Genomic DNA, 20,246 nt, shown 5'->3' on the forward strand with positions numbered 1-20,246 from the left:
TCAATTATCAATTCCAATTTCCAGTCCCTACTTTCTTTTTTAATCCAATTATAGAAATTATTTGTTACATTATTCTTCCCATTCACTCTCAAGTTAGATAGTATCTAATAATTTATACAACTGCTCCATATTAATTCTACCAAAAAAAATTTGTATCTAATATGTATTTTAACTTTAAAATTGTCTAAAATTTTTAATTTTGTGTCTAATAGACTACCTATTCTACTTTTTTTTTAATTAATAAATCTATTAAAAACAAAAATGAATTTCGTGTGGAATGGGATAAATTTTCAATTTTCTGTTTAATAGGAAAAAAAATGTCAATGGCTTACTAGAAAAAAAAAGTTTCATGTATTATATATAAAATTGAAAGCTTTAAAATTCACACTTTTTTTTCTAGAACTCTGTTAGACACGTAATTAAACGTTCCAAGACCTATTAAACTTTTTTTTTTCAAAGTTTAAAGATTGGACACAAACTTGAAATTTTGTGAACTAAACTTATAACTTAACCTACTAATTTCGTCACAATTCTTTGAATTCCAGGTCTATTTAATATTGTTAAAGATCTTACAAATGTTTCAATTACGTGTACACGATTTTGAAGTAACATTATTAATAGTTAGTTAGATGTTCGATGATAACTGTATTACAAAAATCGTAAATTTCTTAGTTAATTTTTGAATCACTTTCATGTTTTCTCTAGTTAGTCCTTACCCATTAAAAAGCATCGATTACATAATATCTGTTGTTATACTTATTGCTTTTAATTAATTGATGCTAGAAATTTAGTAAATAAACATAATAAAAATTAGACAGACCAAAGAGGCTGATATTATTTGTAAAATATATCGAAAAAATTAGTTATACGCTATGTAGACCCACCTTCTAATCAAATCATTTCAAATCTGATTAAAATCCTTTTAATTTTTTTAGCTCCATTTTCACAAGTCGTCACCACATCATATTTCTATATTCATTTTAACAGAGAAAGTGAACGTTCTGAAACAATTTTAAATATTAAGGGTTAAAATAAAAATTTTAAATGATGGTCAAAGTTTAAAACATAATTACTATTATTTTACAACTCACCGTCATTAAAACAAGTCTATGGGTATTTTGTAAAATTTAACCCAAAAAGAAATGTATTTAAGCTGTAATATAAGTGACAAAATAAAATGGAAAGATATAGAAATAAATATCAAAGCTAAAAATTACAAGGCCATGGCAAAAAATTGCATTAAAAGTTGCACTATAGAATCTGCATATTCAAATTACTATTGATGGCCACCACATATCTTCGTCCCACTAAGAATGTATCCACCAAAGGCATTCATCTGCATGAAGGGATGGGTTCTCGATGGAAGAACCTGTGCATTATAACGATTAGTTATTAATATATACAATTTTTTTTTTTTGGTAAAATCTCTTTATAGATTTATATTATACGAACCTTAGAAATTTCAGAATGTAAAATTATCTTGACTTTATTTTTTCTATTATTATAGATATTCTCTAAAACTAGACTAAATATGTACAAATCCCTCAGCATAGAAACAGTAATCTGGCAGAGAGCTATATAATAATTAATTGCTCGAAACTAACTAATTCTTATTTCTTGTTCTTCCAATTTTTTGTTTCTTGTTTTTTAAAATTTTAAATTTAAAAAGAAAAGGTTTTATATGCAAATTAAATATTAAAATATTTTATGTTATATTTATTATGCATTTTACAGGTAAAAAATGATAGGATAATACTTGATCTATGTTTTAGGAGGAAAAACACCCAATAGAAAAAGAAACGAAAAACTTGATTTCGTTGTTTGCAAAAAAATTCAACATGGCTTAGGAAACATTTCTTTAAAATGAGAATCGAGAAACAAGATCAATTACCAAATGCTTATATTTTTAAAAAACAGAGCACTTAATTGCTAAAGTGTGCTAAAAGGAAAAGACGCAGAAATGTATTAAACCTGGTATTCACGGAGCCAGGGTTCTGATATTTGCAAGCTGATTGCCATCCTCTCAAGCTGTAGTTTATGCATGCAAGTTGCGAGAGGCTGCATTTAACAAATCGTCAACTTAACCAAACTCAAGCATACCAAGTGAATATATGTATATATATATATATACAACATTTCATTTTGGATTTTTTTTTTTTTATATCCGTGAGTTTCCAGACCAATTTGCGTGCACCTCGCCTAAACTCTACTACATTTTGTTGCCTAGGTAACGGGTAGGATATTAAATCCTAGATAGGTGGCCACCATAGTTTGAACTAATTCTCTCTAAGCCCTTTGCTATTTACCTGGGCCCTTATTGACCACTAGGCCACCTCATGATGGCTCCCACCCACTCCTACTATCATCCTCGTGGTCTATCCTTCACTAATTTTCGAAGAGATTTTGCCTACTCTAAAAGCACTTTGGAAAGTCTGAAGGATTTTAAATGATTCAAGTTTTCGACCAGAGCCTAGAACCGAGACTTTGGAGGTTGTCTTCAAACCCTCAGGCACTTCTTGGAGAACTAATTATAATAGTATCAACAATTTAAATGACATTTATAATTACGAAGGTAAATTTTAACAAAGAACCAACCTGAAGATACTGGTGATAGATAGCAAATGGGGCAGAGTTGGATACAAGAGGCAACAGATCTTTAACAAGGCTCCATGCATCCAACTGTGGTGCAGCAATTATTAGGCTGCAATTATTCAAAATAATGAAGTGAAGTGAATTGCCATTAATGGTGAAACATATTATATTACCACCAAACCATACTTATTACTCACCTAGTAAAACCATTTTCCTTCCATGAGTTAACAACTTCTGATGGTGCCTTATCTCCAGCCTTTGCGCATTTAAATGCTTTTGTTAATGGAGAAACTATAGACTCTGAGTTGAGTTCTGAGGGCTGGTCTGTAGATGGTACAGCGCTTTCATCCATACTAACAGGTTCAGATGCCTGTTCCTCTGCATTAATCTTTACCCAAAAAAATAATAATAAATAAAAGTAACACCCAACTCAAATAGTTCTAGATGACAATTAAGAGTAACAATTTTGGAAGGACTCATTAAAGTGTTATAAAGTTCTTTTTCTTTTAAGTTTTTTTCTAGAAAATTTTAAGTCACTTTTATATAATCAAATACTACTTGGTTAGAACTACTTTTCGCCATTCTAAAAGTCAGCCAAGCTCATTAAAACGTTCAAGAGAAGAAGAACTCTACTTACACTGGCTTCATGTTCACCATTAGACTTGGAAGAGTCAACTTGGGATGAGGCAAGGTCAATAAGAGGTGAACGCATTATCCTGGTGGATAAAAAGTTACCAAATATTGTAGAAAGTCATCTTTTCAAAAAATATGTACTGCAAAGAAGAGGATTGAAGCAGCAAACCTGGCACAAATTTCATCATCAAAGTTGAATATTCTTACTATATCCATATGATTTGGATTATTTCCAAGGTATGTATTGCAGACAGAACCCTTGCCTGTAAACAAACCAACACAATTTAGCATCATAAAATGTAGAGCAGAACACACAATTGAAATTATCATATTGCAACTTGACACCTAACTATATTTTTCCCCCCTGTTGTCTGGGGTCTCAGTACTAGTATTTGAATTATGCTTATGGTCCACTCTCACTGATATCTGAAGAGGCTTCATCCACCCGAAAGACTAACTCCATGAAACAACATGAGTTTTAAGTCATTAAGTTTTCAATGAGGGGCTTATAAACTCACGACCTTGAAGTTATCTGCCCAAACATTTCAAGCCCTTCCCACACCACCATAGCATCTTGGATAAACACCTAACAATATTTGATGACTGCAAGCCAAGACTATAATTTACACCCAAACTTCTTTTTTTACATAAGAAACTTACACCCAACCTTAATGCTATGGCTTACATTAATCAAGGATTTGTGGCCATTTTTTGAAAAAAAAAATGAACCACAAGTTTATTAATGCTAAGAATGATAGAGGATAAGACAGACCTCCTAAACGCTCAGCTACGGCTCCAGTGAGAAGACCACCAACCATATCAAGCACAAGAACATCAGAATTTGAAGTCACGTTGGCGAAAGAAAGAAGAAGAGATAAAGCATCAACTCGCAAGAATCTGAATCATAAGCAAGGAAACAAAGTACATTAAAATATTGTTTCCAACACCAAACCATCAGAGAGCTTCTGATGAGTGACAGTTCACGAGGAGACAGACCAGGAAGTGAATGGCATGGGCAAAAAAAATGACATTACCGATATAACATAATAATTGAATTTGCACTTTTCGTTACGATATTACTGGAAATAAAATAAAACTATTCCTTAAACAATGAGCAGCGAGGAGGAAGAGAACAAAAAAGCATTATCACAGTGATACTTCCCAAAGGCCTGAGGCAAATCAAAGTCCTCATATGACACGATCACTTAGTCATCTAATGAATAGAAAACATGCAGGTTGTCATTATAAATAAAACAAATTATTTTAAAGAAAAATGACCTGAGTTTTTCTTTATGAAACAACAACCTTTCATTGAGGATGAATGAAAGAATACAAGGGGCATAAAAAATAAAAATAAAAACAAACTAACTAACTAACTAAAAGAAATAAGGCTCCACTCAATCAAAAGAAAAACAACCGAGATGTATACTCTATGGAAAGAATTAAAACCAAATGGAAAGAGATGTAGTCAAAAAATGAACAAATAAAATTACCCGATTCTAGCTGGATATTTCTTGAAGTATGCCTCACAAATACTGAAAGATGGAGGAAAAAACATCAGCATTAAGTAATGGAAGCTAGGCAGCATTATATAAAATTAATAAAGCAACCAACAGAGTAAAACTAACAGTAGCCTAAAAGAAGAGGACTGTAAATATATGAATACTCGTGATGTAACAAATACAGATATTCAGAATGTGATATGAACTAGCCATTACTCTTAGCAAGTCCATATATAACAAAAAGTTTCTTGTTGATACTGTTCATCATGGATACCTTCGAGTAAAAGGTCTCCTCACAAGTACCCTAGGTGCATACTTCTTCTGTTTCCTAAGCCTATATTTCTCCTGCAGATAAAATGAATAGGACAACTTTAGAAAAAAGAATTGCTAGATGTACAAAGATGAAACTACTCGGCATATGCATATTCTGATCACCTGAGAGAAAACTGTTTTCTTTTCAAATGTTGCACTGTTGGCGATAAGAGCTTCCACAATTTCATCACCAGTTGCACCCTGACTACATATAAAGAGAAAGAGTATGCATCATTATTATTTTTTTATGAGTATGCATCATTGATAATAACAGATTTAAGGAAAATACAATAACCAATTACATGAAATGAATTATAAAAGACTTAAATTCCCATAAATGTTAAAACAATGAGGGAACGGTAGGAACATCCCCATGCGACTGCAATCCCAGCACAGTGGTTCCATGGTTGGCCTCCTGCAAGAAGGATCCCACAGAGCCAGAATCACAGTGACAGAGGCAGGGTTCAAGCAAGATCATTGTGCTGCAACATTTGACCAGCAAAAGAATAAAAGGTCTGGTCACCCCTTCTTTTATGTCACGACCAATTCAAATAATAATAACAACGCCCAACATATCCTGCATAGAAATAATATCTGAAATTTCCAATGCATCTCATCGTTGGTTAATTCAAAACTTCATGACTTCACCATTTGTGACAAATGTGTGTCTAGACCAAATTATTTTTAACCTTTTTTATTTTTTTAAGTCTGGCCAGTATCAACACAGTAGTGGCCTGCACTGCCACAATTCATACTTTAGCTAAGGCAACTTTCATGAAAATATACGCATCTTCAAGTTGGCCTTAATTAATCTTCAGACGATTACATGAGATCTAGCCTCAACTTGTTCTTGAACCAGTGGCAAAGTAAAGCAGTATCTTACCTTCGCATTGCATCGATATCTTCACTGGAAAGGCTTTGCGCCTTATTATTGTCTACAATCGCTCTGTTATCTCTCAGCTCATCTTTTGTGACCTGCTCTTCCTTCATCTTCTCCGTTTCTTGACAGTTAATGCCTTCGGAAACAGATATCGGAAAAAGAAAATCGCTTCAGTTAAAAATTGTGAAAGATAAAACCATTTCCTCTACAAAAATGTGTAGTAAGAAATCAAACCTTCTTCTCTGGAGGGCATGACGCGAGACAAATGTGGCCCACCGGCTACATTTTCGATTTGAAACAAAGAACCGAATGGACAACCTATTAAGGGCTTCAGAGAGTAACTTTTATTACCAATTTTCAGTGTACTGCAAATCACAGTATTTTCTTATCACTTAATAAGCATGTAAAACCAGAAATCAACGCAAAAATTCAATGGGCGAAAGACCTACGAAGCGGGCGAGAGTCGAGCAAAAACTAGGCGGTCGCCATCATTGATGTCGAGCAAAACGCTGCAACCCTCCCACGTGACTCTAGGGTTTCGATGCAATTCAGATTGGAGATTATCGGAGGACATCTTCAGAATCTACTAAGTAGAGGAATAACTTACAGCGCAGAAACTGTAGAATCAATAGAGTGATTTTTAGGGTTTATGAGGAGGGTGACGGTTGGAGCAGAACAACGAAGACCAAGAGGGTTTAACCGTTTCTGGGCTCCAAATAATTGAAGTCCAAGAATTGTGGGCCAACTAAACAAGATTACGAACCTAAACTTTTTTTTAGATAATATATTGGATAAGCTATTTTGTAAACTTATTTTCATTTACAAATTTTACAATTTTAGATTTTTAGATAAATGTCAAATTTACTCTTATTTATGATATTTATATTTATTATAATTTATCTTTTATTTAAATGTAAAATATTAATATTTTAAATTTGATTTTGTAAACATTAAATTATTGTGAGATTTAAATCAATCGTTCTCATAATTCTCTAATTTACTCCTTGATATATTCTACTAAAAAATCAAATTTATTACAAAATATTCAATTATTATCATAATTCTCAAATTTACTCCTTAATATATTCTACTAAATAATAAAATTTATTGCAAATATTTTTTCATTTTATTACATTTTTTTTGGCCAAATTTCAATAATATAGCCATCATAACATACACTTAAATAGAAATATATATATAGAGAGAGATAAACTATATCTGACTACCTTTTCAGTTATATGGAAATATAAACTATATCCGACTATAAACTTAAGCAATATACACTTAACAATGGTGATATAAACTATAGTCATTATAACCTACACTTATATGGAGATATAACCTATATATAGCTATAAAGTATATACGACTATATCACTCTACAATTAACCAACAAAACAAATAATCTACAAACCTTCTGGTCGGCGACTAGACAATGATCGAGATAAAAAGAAACCTCGGGATAAACAGACGGAAACAATGGATGGGCGGCCGGAGACGAAGGAACGCAGACGGTAGCCGGAGACGAAAGAATGGACGGAAACAGAACGATAGAAGAAGAAGAAAAGTTGGAGGAATGGAGTTTTCAAATTTTTTTAATAATTGAGGATTTTGGGGATTTTATATTTTTCACTGTTGAAAAGTCTAATTAGTCACAGTTTAAAGGATTTAAAATGTAACCTCAGCCAATTTTGAATTTTAAAAATTAATTAATATTGAGGTGAAATAAAAAATGATATATTAGTAAATTGGGTGATGGGTACCCTCCTAAATGAGGTTGTTTCATAACAAAAGTATAAATTTTATACAATTAAATCATTTTATGTAATTATAGTCTCTAAATAGCCTATGAATGTACTAATCCTTTTTTTTACACAACATGTGAAAGCGGGGATCAAACTTACACCTCTTAGTTGAACCTAAACTTTTAAGCAAGCAACAGTAACTATTAAATATCATTAGAGGTAAGAATCATTATATTCATGCTCGTCAATCCAATATGAATTATGCTTAGTTATTTATTATTGTGTTAGGTTTCACTATGATATTTGGAGAGAGTGGTACTAAGTGTTTATAAACACGTACGAGTTTTCTCACATTTATTTTAAGAAAAATATTAACAAATCATTCTACAATACTCCCGTGTACTTTTGTTGTCGTTACAAAAAATTACAAAACCATACACACATTAAAAATCTCCATGAGCAAGCTATTATAGAGAAACATGAACTAGTGCCTCGATGTTCATGTCTTCCACTTAGTATCAAAGGTGCTCCAAACTTCAAGGCTCAATCATCTTTTTGTGACAATGTCAATGTGTTCCAAATTGGAAGTGTGCTTTGAACCAACATCAAGTCGTTGAAGTTACATCAAGGTGCTCTCCTCTCGGGGTTCAATCTTGAACAGTATCGTAGATGTCTAAATGTCATATATTCATTTCACCTTCGTCATAGTTGATTCCACCATATTTAACAAATGAACCATTCGTTTTCACCATATCTCTTAATAATATGCAAGCAAATAACAAAGTAAATAAACTATATCGAGAAATGAGTTCAAGTTCCATAATAATCACCTATTTAAGATATTAAAATCTTATAAAACTTTTGACCACTTTCACCTCGCGGTAACAAAAATAAAAATCATACTTATCATCAACATTTAAAATTTAGATTTTTTTTTGTTTATTTAATCTTATTTCATTTCCATTCGTAGTCAGCCCACCTACCATGATTAATAAGAGGAGAGCCCAGAGGTGGCACTCTTTGATTAAGAAGAACAAGGAGACACAATCACTTCATTAATAAATTATTAATTGATAACAACCTCTTTACTTCGACTACTCAAAAGCCCAACCCACCTGAAAGTTTTATTATTATTCTTTTAAGGTTTTATTATCATTCTTGGCGGCGCACTACATTCTCCATCTTTCCTTTTCCCCATATAAAGGAGGTACAAGGATTATTTTGTATACATTATGTATTTTTTAAAATGTATTATGTCTAATAATTTTTTTTTATATGGTCAGTCATATTATTACACATTACATTTCACAAATATCCAACTTTTAAAATATTTACAAATCTAGATTTTCAAGATTTAAATATTTTTTTTTCGAATTGTCCTAAACAAAGGTCATTTTATTATATTTATTATTATAGTTTAAAATGTATTCATTTGTAGTGAGAATGGATGGTAATTTAATGTAAATATTTACATTAATGATTAAATGATAATATTCTAATAAATAATTAAATAAATATAGTAATTAATCAATGTACTTATTCTTGCTAAATTTTCTAGCCGTTCTTATTCGTATCTTGTGGCTTATATTATCTTTTTTAGGTTTTAAGGTTTAAGATTTAGGTTATTTCTTTATTAAAAAGATAAATGGTCTCTAGCAAAGGTTTTATTTATTTATTAAAAATATATTAGTAATTTTCACATAGACCCCACCATAAACGGGTATTTTTTGTGTAACATGGGAGTGAAATGATTCGAACTCATGACATTTTGATACATTAAGGAATTGAGCTATACTCATATTATCAATATCTCACATTATTACTCTCCACCATTTTATTTGTACTATTGGGTGCTCCCTGGTGTCTTATTTAAAAAACTAATTAAAAACTAACCTAAAAAATTTATGGTTAAATTTTGAAATTTCATGTCATTTCTTTTTAACTCTATAAAGTTTTTAATTGCTTTCAATTTTATATCTAATAGGTAACTAAAATTTTAAATTTGTGTCTAAAAAGTCTATAAACTCTCAGCGATTAAGACGTTTGATCAAAAGTTCAATCCTCTATCTCTACATTCATTCTTGTACAAAAAAAAAAAAATCTATGAACTTTCCATTTTTTTATTTCATAAATTCATAATCTATTGAAATTCTTGATACTTTCATGAACTTACTAGATACCAAAGTTAGAAATTAGACCTATGAACATAACTAAGCTTATAATTTAACTAAAAATTTATTTATAAATCAAAACATCCATAACTTCAAAAAGAAGAAATCACCTCAAAACAATATATATATAATACATACTTTTGATTTATCTGACATAAACAAATTAGATATTGATTAGAAAAAAATCATTACCTCACATGGATCAATAGATGCTTCGCTGACGTCTCCCCATTTCCTCTACAACCCCTCCCGGCTTTCCCCAAACACCAGAACAAGCCATCCACGATTATAAGAACAATCTCATCCTTGTTCCGGACGCCATATCCTAGTAACCAAACACCTCTCAAGAGTTCACAATTCTCCCATGGAGAAGGCCGAGAATCCAACCGTTCCGATCAGCCACAAACCAAACGGAGCAGACGGCTTCGTCATTCACGTAAGGGATCAAGAAGATTACAGAGGAGGAAGTTCCGGCGTGAGCCTCTCTCCGGCGAGGATTCTGAGCCGGATCCGCCGGATGTTCATGCGATTCATATTCTATTTTCCTTCTCGAGGTTCGTCGTCGTCGCCAATAATGGCGTCCAGGCAGAGAAATCTGGAGAAATTCGAGCCGCCGAAAACATCTTGCAGCTCGAATTACTCGTCTTACTCGCATTACAGCGAAGCAATCGCCGATTGTATCGAGTTCTTCAACAAGTCGTCGCTGCAGGAACAAATCGGCGTCGGAGGCAGAAACTCCGATGGAAATGCGATGGTATGATGAATGATTAAATGCACGGTCGCACACACAGGAATCGCTAATCCGATGCTAAATCGTTTCGATTCTCTGATTTTGAAAGCCGGAACGAACTAGGATTAATCGCGAACGATACTGTTTTCAGTGAATACTTTTGCAAATTTGCTTTTGCTCTTTCTGCGATTTGAGCTTGCAATAGGCAGGGTATCGAATCGATTCGCTTCTGCTATTTTTTCTTCTTCGCGTTTGTCGGTTTGTCGCAACTTTTTTGTTCGCTTCATGTGATTGAAGATTTTATGGAGGAGGAAAAAGAATAAAAATAAAATTTGCCTCCACAATGAGTCATACTCCAAGATAATGTTAATATAGTATTTTATTTCTACTTCTCAACTAAAATAATTTCTTAAACTCTAATTCAAAATTCATGTATTCATTTTTCTAACGTTCTCGTATCTCTGGAACTACATCTCATTTTTTATTTTTCATTTTTTTGTCGTAAATTTATTATTTATCTATTATGACCATGGAGAGTTATTAATACTTCTAGTATTTGAATCTCTTTCATAGATCGTAATTCATAATTATATAGGGTCCTAAATGACTGATTTTAATTTACAATTTAAATGACAAGCTAAAGTCACTAACTATAACTATATCTTAGGGTTGAATCTATAGTATTAACATTTTTGTTGTGAATGAAAAAAGATGAATGAATATATAATTGAATCACCACTAATCGGTCCAACTTAATCATTTGATGGTACATTTATGCATGTATAAGTCATATTTAATAAAAAAAAGTCTTGAAGTAATCAAATGTTTTCATAAATTAATAGAATGATATAGCTATTCCACTCTTTTTACAGAGAATTATTATTACTTTTCTTTTTGGGGGAAGTAAGAGACATTTATTTAAATAACATAAAATAAATAGAAAATTTGCAATGAAAAACATAATTCAAATTGAACTAAAATTCAAACGCAACAATATAAAATACAATGAGAAAAATCACCAATATGCTATATATTAAAAAGGAAAAAATGGTAATATTTTTAATATTTAGTATATATTATCTAGCGAAATTTCTGTTGAAAGGAAGAAAAAATCAATCGTTACAATTAAACATATAAGAATTAGAAAATATATATATATATATATATATATTATAAGAGTCAAAAGTGTACAATGATAAACGACAAATTTTAACCTTCAATACAAAGAAAACTTCAAATCCATCATCAAAATCTATAAAGAAGAAAAAAAAAGGCTTGGGTACGATCTAAAATACATGTTGCTTTAATTTTCTTTTGCCTTTTTGTTCCTATTTTTCATATATGATTTTTTTTTTCATTTCCTTTTCTTAGAAAAAAATCCCTTCATCAATATTGATGATTTCTTCATCGTGTCTCTTACCTTCTTCTTCACAGATGGACCATTATGTGCATCGATATTCACATGTTGCTTCTCACAATTAGCTTCACTTTCTTCTTCTTCTTCGAATCTCTGCGATTGCGTCTTGAAATCAAATTTCCAAGAGCCATCCACAGTTTCAAAACTTCTCATGGATTCTCTTTCTTTGAGCATTTGGAGCTTACGCTTTGTATCTTCCAACTCTTCTTGGAGAGAAGACAGAGATCGTGCCATGACTACACTTCGTTCTTTTGCTTTCTCCAAATTTTGCTTTGCAATATCTAATTCATCTCTCACGCTTTTGATCTTCATAAGGCTGTTCTCGTCTTCATTTTCTTCGCTCTCCATCTATGGCACCAATATATTAAATCAAATTTATTCACAAAAGCCAAATATTAATTATCTGTATTTCTTGTCACTTTTTAAAAGTTAGAATTAAACTGTTAATGTAGACATATATGTCAAAACTTCTTATATATTTTTTTATAAATCACGAAAACAAAAAAAGAAGTTATAATATGATATTTTTGTTGACATTTTGATATATAATCATATTTTTCAGATATATAAAAATATTGGATTGCCCCCTAATATGTTAAATCTTTTAATTCATGGAAATATATATTGATATTAATTTCGGATATATGGTATAAAGGTTACATCATGTTTTTCTTTTTCAAAAATTACAAAAAGTAGTATGATCTAAATTAAACAAATGAAAAATTGTAGATTTTTTAATCTCTTTTTACTTTAATCTTAGGAGTGATACTGTCATTGGGCAATTGTAAAATTGAAAACTTATTATTTTAAAAAAAAATCTCTATTTCTACATTTATTTATCTTAGTTTGTGGCAAGGACAAGATCCATTCTCTTTGGAGTCAAATATTTTCCTTCCTTTTTTTCATACATTTCTCTTTCTTACTTGTCAAAATTATAATTGGTATGAAAAGTATTTAACCTTTTACTATTTTCTAATAAAGAGGAACTTGCTTAGAAAAAACTTTACTTTTATATTTTTCTCCTTTAATCGTCAGATATTTAATAGTGGCAAGGAAATAGTTGTTCATTACTTGATAAATAGTTGTTCTTCATGAGCGGTGGGATTGGAGACATAATGATATAAAAAGAAAAGAACGGTGAGATTGGAGGATTAAAAAAAATATTTTATCATATATATCAATAATAATGTACTAAAATTACAAATATATATATAATATATATATGTGTGTGTGAATTGAGTTGAGATGTAGTAAATTGAAAATTGACCTGGTGGAGAACGTTGGCGTAGAGGTCCGGTTCTAAAATTCGTTTGCCGTACAGCTCGACGGCTTCCTTCACCGACCGATACGGCCGTTTCTCCATTATCTTCATCTATTAATTACCCAGAAAAAAAATATAATAATAATGGAGCAAATTAATTCAACTACACAACTACTGAGAAAAAGCGTTAACTGAAACGACGCCATTTTAAAGGGAGACAGAAAGAGAAGGAGAAGATGAAACTGAAAGTGACCGAACAAGGAAGCTTCGTTTCTTCGCTTCCACTTCACTGGAAAATGATCCGTTTTTAAAACTGCTTTTTCCAGAGGATCCGACCCGGTTCGGATATGGCCCACCCACCCGAAATCTTCCTCTAATTCCATTTCCATACTTCGTTGTTTGTTATTGTTTTGTTGCAGAATCCAATCGGCACATGGCTAGACTTCGTACGACTTGTCGGTTACGAACCGTTACATCTTACACTTCACGAACAAGTAAAAAATAAAGCCAAAACATATATATCCTTGTGGTTTGTTGTGATCGTAATTCATTCACGAGTATATATGTGTGTTATATTTTGGTAACTTCCTCTTCAAGATTGTGAGAAAAACTTAGATTTGACGGAAAAATAAAACAGAGAGATATATCTTAGTCTGTATTTGATTTTAAAAAATATATTATATATCATAAATGAATTAAATTGATCCAACCTATCCGTTTAAACTTTTGGATTGAGTGTTAGTTTATTCATCTTTAACATAGTATCAAAGCGGGAGATCATGTGTTCAAATGTCTGCATTGTTGTTTGGAGTGTTAGATATCCAAGAGCGGACATTGTGTCTTCTCCTTTTAACTTCATTATCCATCTTTTTCTAACAAACTTTAAATTTCTGACCAAGAGAAATACAGAAAATTACATATTCTTTCTATTTCTTAAAATACTAAAAGGATTTACAATTTTTATTGAAGTGTCAGCATAAAGATATGTACTTACGGATGAGTATCTAAATATTATTTACTTTAGTTTATATTTATCTATGGATCAATAAATTAATTTTTTGAAATAAGAATTCTGGAAATAAGTGATTTATTTTCTATCTGGATGTTAAATGTTAAGTTTGGTTTGAAGTGTATTTTTGAAAACAAACAAATAAATAAAGACTTGGAAGTTAGAGCAAGATGAACTTCATGCATGTCAATCAGTTAATCTCTTCCTAATATTAACATTTTGAACGGCATGACTATCACATCGTGCCACGTCAGCTGAGTCCGAACTTTTTTAAGAGTGACTGTTGTGGCCCATTAGCATATTTTTACGGGCTGGGCTTATGATAAAGTTAGGGCCCATACTTGATGAAATGGGCCGTGTTTATTGGAAAGTTGGAGGATGGATCTGCTTGTATTACAAGTCGGAAATTAAATAAAAATAATAGGGGTTTAAAATTTTAAAATGATTTTAAAAATCAAATTGAATTGACTCAAATAATCTAGTCAAGTTTTTTATCTTTCTAAAAATATGAATGCTAAAAAAAAAATATATGGAGATCTGAATTTCACAAAGATTTCAGCGTCATTGAATTAGGTAGGAAAACTAATTTTTAAATGTCTTAAAAATTATAATTACTAATATCTACGTACATATTAGTTAATTTCTATTTTTCTTTTAAGTTTATGTCTAACGTATCATATCATCAAAGTTTATTATCAATCAAACGATGAGCAAAAGTAAAATAGGAAGATATTAAAACAGAGAAAACTAAATTACAATTTTTTAAATAACTGATACAAAATTGTAAAAACATTTCGAAATATATATTTTGAATGGATATTTTATTGATGGGGACGAGGATTGAGCCACGTTGTGGGAGGAAAGAAGCGGTACCGGTTTCTGAATCACTTGGAGCGACTCGGTGGATCTGGGCGTCACGATTGAAGGAATCAACTTTGCTTATGCCACGTCCAAACTCTCTTTCCCATGCCCAGAAAAAGGAACAACGCTTTTTAAATTTTATTCGTCTTTTTATTAAAAACAAAATTCAAAAGTATCCACAAAATCTAAAAGAAATTCTGATTCTAATTTCCAGCCAAAAATTATAATTACCAAGTTACCCTTTATACAATCATTTTCATTTTCAAATATTAGACTTGAAAAATGTGACAATCTTAAATTTGAATGTGTAACCATTTTTATCTTCCGCTCTAAAAAAAAGCCATTTTTTCTTACGAAATTATTAGAAATTGATATATCTTCCCGTCCCGTGTAAGCTCACTAATTTAAAAAAAAAAAAAAATTTCATTTTTCTCTTTTAATTTGTGATCAAGATTTAGTCCGGCTTAATAAGGGGCGAAGCGAAAATTCATATGGGTAGAGTTTGATTTTTGGGTTTGGAGAGATTTTTGCCTTGGTTAAAAATTAATGGTGTACTTGTCTAGGTTCAAAATACCCTTAGACTTATTTTCAAAAAGAAATTCTTAGAACGTCTGGTGTTGGAATTTCGAACTCACAACATTTTAATTAGAAATAAATGGTGTAAACATGTGAGTATGGAGTTTCGAATTCACAAAGTACATTTTAATTGAAAATAAGTATTATAATTAAACCGAACTATCCTGAGAGTGGAGTTTTAAACTCCACAAACATTTTAACAGAAATAGGTGGTGTGAAGATGTGAGCGTGTAGTTTCGAACTCACGCCTTTTAATTGAAAATAGCTCCCTCTAGCAAAGCAAACCCTTGGATCGTTCAAGATTAAAAATTAATTTCTTCAAAAGAAGAAAGAAAGAAACAAAAAGAAAAAGAAAAAGAAAAGAAGTTGGCGTAGATATACCGCCTCATTATTTATACTGTCTATATAAAAGAAAATAGACAAACATGTACAATAAACTTGGCTTGTTCTTTGTTCTTCGGACACAGCTTACAATAACAAAACAGTGGATATATATATATTATATTATATGTATAGGTTGTAGAGAAAGGAGGGTAGAATAGAGAATTAGTTTATAAGTTGATATAGGCATCAGTATTCAGGGGCATTTGGGGCGGCCGCCGTGGGTGGTCATGGCGGCGTAGCAAGGGCAGAGGTGGTGGTTTCCGGAGGTTCCCGGCGGAACGCAGTTGCAGCGCTGACAGCACGTCCCGCACGCCCTATTGCACAGCCGCGGCCTCGACGACAGCCGGCACCTCCCCGCGCACGCGCCGCCGCAGTCTAATAATCAAAACCGCCCCACAAAAACAAAACGTGTGAGCGAGTTTAATTTATGTTACTTTGAAAACTCTTTTTATAAAAATAGTTCCAGTTACAAATAACTATGAGTTTAGCAATTGTAAACCCATTTAATTGAAGTGATTTTTATTGGCAATCAAATTATAAATTAGTCATTTTGATTAATTAGGGGAAAGGGAAGAAAGAAGAATTGACGAAGAATTACCCATTTTGTAAGGAGTACTGGGGGAGATTCCTGCTTGGTCGACGGACTCCACCTGCAACTGAAGCATCCAAAGAAGAATTTTTAACAATTATTTACTGAGATAAATTAAGATGAGTAAGAAAGAGCAGTTAATTAGAATTTTACTGCAGGGTGATCATCGGCGGCGGCGTGGAGGAAGAGCAGAGAGAATAGGAGGAGTGAAGCGACGATGAGAACTTTGGAGAACATCGACATGGTTTTACTTTTTTAACCTATTCTAATTTCTATTCACTCACTCTCAGTTGGGTGCAGAAATTAGAAGAAAAGACTCTACTTTTATACCCAAAACCCCTCTGGGGGTGGGCGTGGGTAGGTGTTTATTATTATTATTATAAATAACGTTTCAAAAATACTTAAATATAATATTAACAAAAAGTTTAATGAAAACTTATTTGGACTGGATTAATTCTGAAAAAAGAGAGGGGATGTGAAAGAAGTTCGTTACTGTTTTTAATAAAAAAAATTAACATAAAATTGGATAGATTATTGACAGTAGAGAGAAAAATTTTAAGTTAAAATTGGGTTATATATCCTACGGCAACTCGTTGATTAGATATTAGTTTGCTATTAAAAATATTAATAAATATTATTTAAATGATAATTTTGAAATGTTAACAATCAATGCTGACCTGCTGTGTATTGAGATTGAAGAACGATGGTATTTTTTAAAACAAAGGGCAAAATTCTTAAGTGCTTTTGTAATTTAGCGAAAATGTTAGAGCTATTTTGTCCAACAGATTATTTATATTAATTTATATTCTTATAAAAGATAAAATTTCAATATATTATTCAATTTCAACTTTAATTTTCATTTTAAAAGAATATATATTTATATAATTGATTATATTTTTGGTGGAATTTATTTATCACGTTATAAAATTTGAAATTTTCAAGGAAATTTTTGTCAAATTTATGTTTATCCTGAAACTGTTTCAAAACATATATTTAAGTATCCTACATTGAAAAAAAAAACCTTACAATGATTTATTTATTACCAATTAGTTTTGAGATAAAACTCATGAATATTAATAATATTTAGGTTGGACCAAGTGAATTATGTGTGATTGGATTTTTCTTTTTCGTGGATAGTATTTTTTTTTTTCATTTCATTTGCTTCTCTTCGATGGAAGTTTTATCTACCGCTCCCTCTTAGTTGCAATGCCCATGCTTTAATAAAGTTTTCATAAATTCTTGAATTTGTTATTATTTTCTTTTATTTTCCAATTATTTTCTGCTTATTTCTAGTTTGGGAGTGTGAGTTGTTTCCATTTGATGGAAAAACTTAATATTAAAAGTTAGAAAATAAAATTACTACCAAATCCATATTTAAAATATATATATGTTTTTTTCTCATTTAAATTTACGAGCTTAAAAAAGCAGATGGATAATATCCAAGTTTAGATAAGAGTGTGACAGTCATGAATAGAGCCAAAGGCTATATTTATTTAATATTAAAAACGATGCATAATGTTTCCAGGCAGGCGCCAGCTTTGTGAATTTGCTATTCTTGGCAATGGCATGCGTTTTCCAAAACACAGGCCGCTTCTGCATCTACTCTATGAAACCAAATAATGAAAGGTTAAATCATAAGTTTCAAAATATCTATAATTTTATATTTTATATTTAATAGAAGCTTTCTAACACATCCAATATATTTTTTTTTAATGACGAATCTATTAGATATAAGTTCAAATTTTGTTTATAAGACTTGAAGTTTCAATTTTATGTCGGTGGATTTTAGAAAATGTCAATTAGATTCGGCCTAATAGATCCATGAATTTTAATTTAAAAAAAATAGATCAATGACCTATTAGATACAAAATTGAAAGTTATAAAATGTATCTTTCTTTGTAAGTTTAGAGACATATTAAACATAAAATTAATAGTTTGTGGATTTATTGGACATAACCCTAAAAGTTTGAGGACTAAACTTGTAATTTAATCCAACATTAAATACTTAAACTAATGAGAAAAAATTCTCAAAGTCTTTTAATCAAAATACATATCTCAACTATGTTATGTGAGACCATCTTTATGTTTAAATAATGTACAAATGATTGTATGTAAAAAAATATAGACAATTAATTGATATATTAATTTTATTTTATGTTGACATGTTTGATAACAAATAGTTGCATTTATCAGAAGCCTTTAAATTTTTAAAGTTGTATCTATTTGGTTATTGCAGTTAATTTTTTTTAATAGGTTATTAAGCTCTATTTTCTAGTTCAACAACATGTGAAAAGTAGAGATTATCCGACTTTGTTTCTCAAGAAATCTGTGCAGCAGAAGATCCGAAATTTAATACTTTCTATACAAAAAATATTCTCTTAAACAAAGGTATTCGTGCTTAGATAGCGGATCTTGAAAACCTTATATTCCCTGAGAAGGTTCTACCCTATGGAAACACTCTAATGGAACTTTAGCTTTAGCTGGTCATGACTAAGAAACTACTAGTTTCGCTTGGTGGGTAGGGAATGCCCAACTTATCAATTTATTCGGTAATGATAAAGTAACTACCTCAATTATCCAGGAGAACTTCTTTATTCAAGATAAACCTCCACGACAACAATAAAAATAACTTCAATAATATAGATTCATCTCTCAACTTCGCTGACCATATTAGTGTTACTTAAAGTGTATTAGGGAGTGATTTTGGTCACCATTGTCAAAATCACTTTCATTTCCAATGATCATGTTTGACAAATTAAAAAATTGATTCTAGAAAAGTTTAAGATCAGTCTAAATTGATTTTTAAGGTATTGGTGATTTTAAAAAATAATTATACTTAAATCTTTTTTTTCTTCAAAATTACTGATTTTACCATCACTCACAAACATACTCTTTTTTTACAACTTCAATGCATAATTTTTGTCTTACTTTTTTTACATCCGTCGATATAACGACACATCCAATATTTCCATATATCTATAGTTTCAACGTCGATATGAGGAGTAAATCGACATTTCTATCCTATTACAAAAAAAAAACGACAAAATATAAAAAAAATATAACAAAATATCACTAATATATACCTAATATTTATTTATTAGGTATATATTATATATTAACAAAGCGTCAAGATGCTGGAGGCCATGGCCGTAGTGGAAGGGGGCTTCTAACTTTGAAATTTCGGGTGTCTTTTCCTATTTGTATGGAAGTCGAATTCCGCAGAAGTAATGAAACTTTTGCGTGGGGAAGACGACGATCTCAGTGAGACTCGGTATATGTTGTTAATGAAATCCAACTTTTGAAAGAATCCTGTGGAAAAATCCCCTTCAATAAGGTGGAGAATCAAACTTTTGTGCCCATTCGATTGCAAGTAAGGCTTTTGAAAGAATTATGTGGAAAAACCAAGCTTTTGAGATTGAGAGGAGTAAGAGTTGGGAATCCTTTATCATTGGTTGGCTGGTCATTTTAGCCAATCAAAGTTTTTCTCCTTATAATGAAGTAAATTAAACAGTGATACTTCATATATAAAATATTCACTTGTTAATTTAAATATTTTTACGATGTTTTAAGTTATATAAAGTTTA

The 20,246-nt window shown here is 31.0% G+C and overlaps 3 protein-coding genes and 1 long non-coding RNA gene across 5 annotated transcripts; 1 reads left to right on the top strand and 3 right to left on the bottom strand.

Annotated features, from left to right (window-relative positions):
• Window positions 1-1,057: 1,057 nt before the first annotated feature.
• LOC111014079 (eukaryotic initiation factor 3 gamma subunit family protein) lies at window positions 1,058-6,612 on the bottom strand. 2 transcript variants are annotated; one of them, XM_022288697.2, is made up of 13 exons: window positions 6,369-6,612; window positions 6,154-6,284; window positions 5,923-6,055; window positions 5,163-5,244; window positions 5,002-5,072; window positions 4,719-4,760; window positions 3,998-4,122; window positions 3,395-3,488; window positions 3,230-3,308; window positions 2,790-2,980; window positions 2,596-2,701; window positions 1,972-2,058; window positions 1,058-1,369 (listed from the first exon to the last, which is right to left on the bottom strand). In XM_022288697.2, exons 1-13 carry the CDS (start codon window positions 6,491-6,493, stop codon window positions 1,277-1,279), a joined length of 1,359 nt encoding a protein of 452 aa, XP_022144389.1. In that variant the 5' UTR covers window positions 6,494-6,612; the 3' UTR covers window positions 1,058-1,276. The 2 variants fall into 2 exon arrangements, with proteins under 2 accessions (XP_022144389.1, XP_087983000.1); XM_088126874.1 differs by having other exon boundaries at window positions 6,365-6,506.
• Window positions 6,613-11,697: 5,085 nt separating this feature from the next.
• LOC111014055 (uncharacterized) lies at window positions 11,698-13,440 on the bottom strand. Its single transcript, XM_022288658.2, has 2 exons — window positions 13,250-13,440; window positions 11,698-12,330 (listed from the first exon to the last, which is right to left on the bottom strand). The coding sequence occupies exons 1-2, from the start codon at window positions 13,352-13,354 to the stop codon at window positions 11,920-11,922; spliced, it is 516 nt and encodes a 171-aa protein (XP_022144350.1). The 5' UTR covers window positions 13,355-13,440; the 3' UTR covers window positions 11,698-11,919.
• Window positions 13,441-16,046: 2,606 nt separating this feature from the next.
• Window positions 16,047-17,050, bottom strand: LOC111014004 (snakin-2). The gene is made up of 3 exons (XM_022288592.2): window positions 16,816-17,050; window positions 16,672-16,729; window positions 16,047-16,448 (listed from the first exon to the last, which is right to left on the bottom strand). The coding sequence occupies exons 1-3, from the start codon at window positions 16,903-16,905 to the stop codon at window positions 16,267-16,269; spliced, it is 330 nt and encodes a 109-aa protein (XP_022144284.1). The 5' UTR covers window positions 16,906-17,050; the 3' UTR covers window positions 16,047-16,266.
• LOC148209433 (uncharacterized) lies at window positions 16,344-18,046 on the top strand. Its single transcript, XR_015793290.1, has 2 exons — window positions 16,344-16,483; window positions 16,636-18,046. It is a non-coding gene; the product is annotated as an uncharacterized LOC148209433 (long non-coding RNA).
• The last annotated feature ends 2,200 nt before the right edge of the window (window positions 18,047-20,246 follow it).

Source organism: Momordica charantia (genome assembly GCF_013281855.1).
Source record: "Momordica charantia cultivar OHB3-1 chromosome 8 unlocalized genomic scaffold, Mcharantia_2.0 BLBB01000008.1, whole genome shotgun sequence".
NCBI classification, from domain to species: domain Eukaryota; kingdom Viridiplantae; phylum Streptophyta; class Magnoliopsida; order Cucurbitales; family Cucurbitaceae; genus Momordica; species Momordica charantia.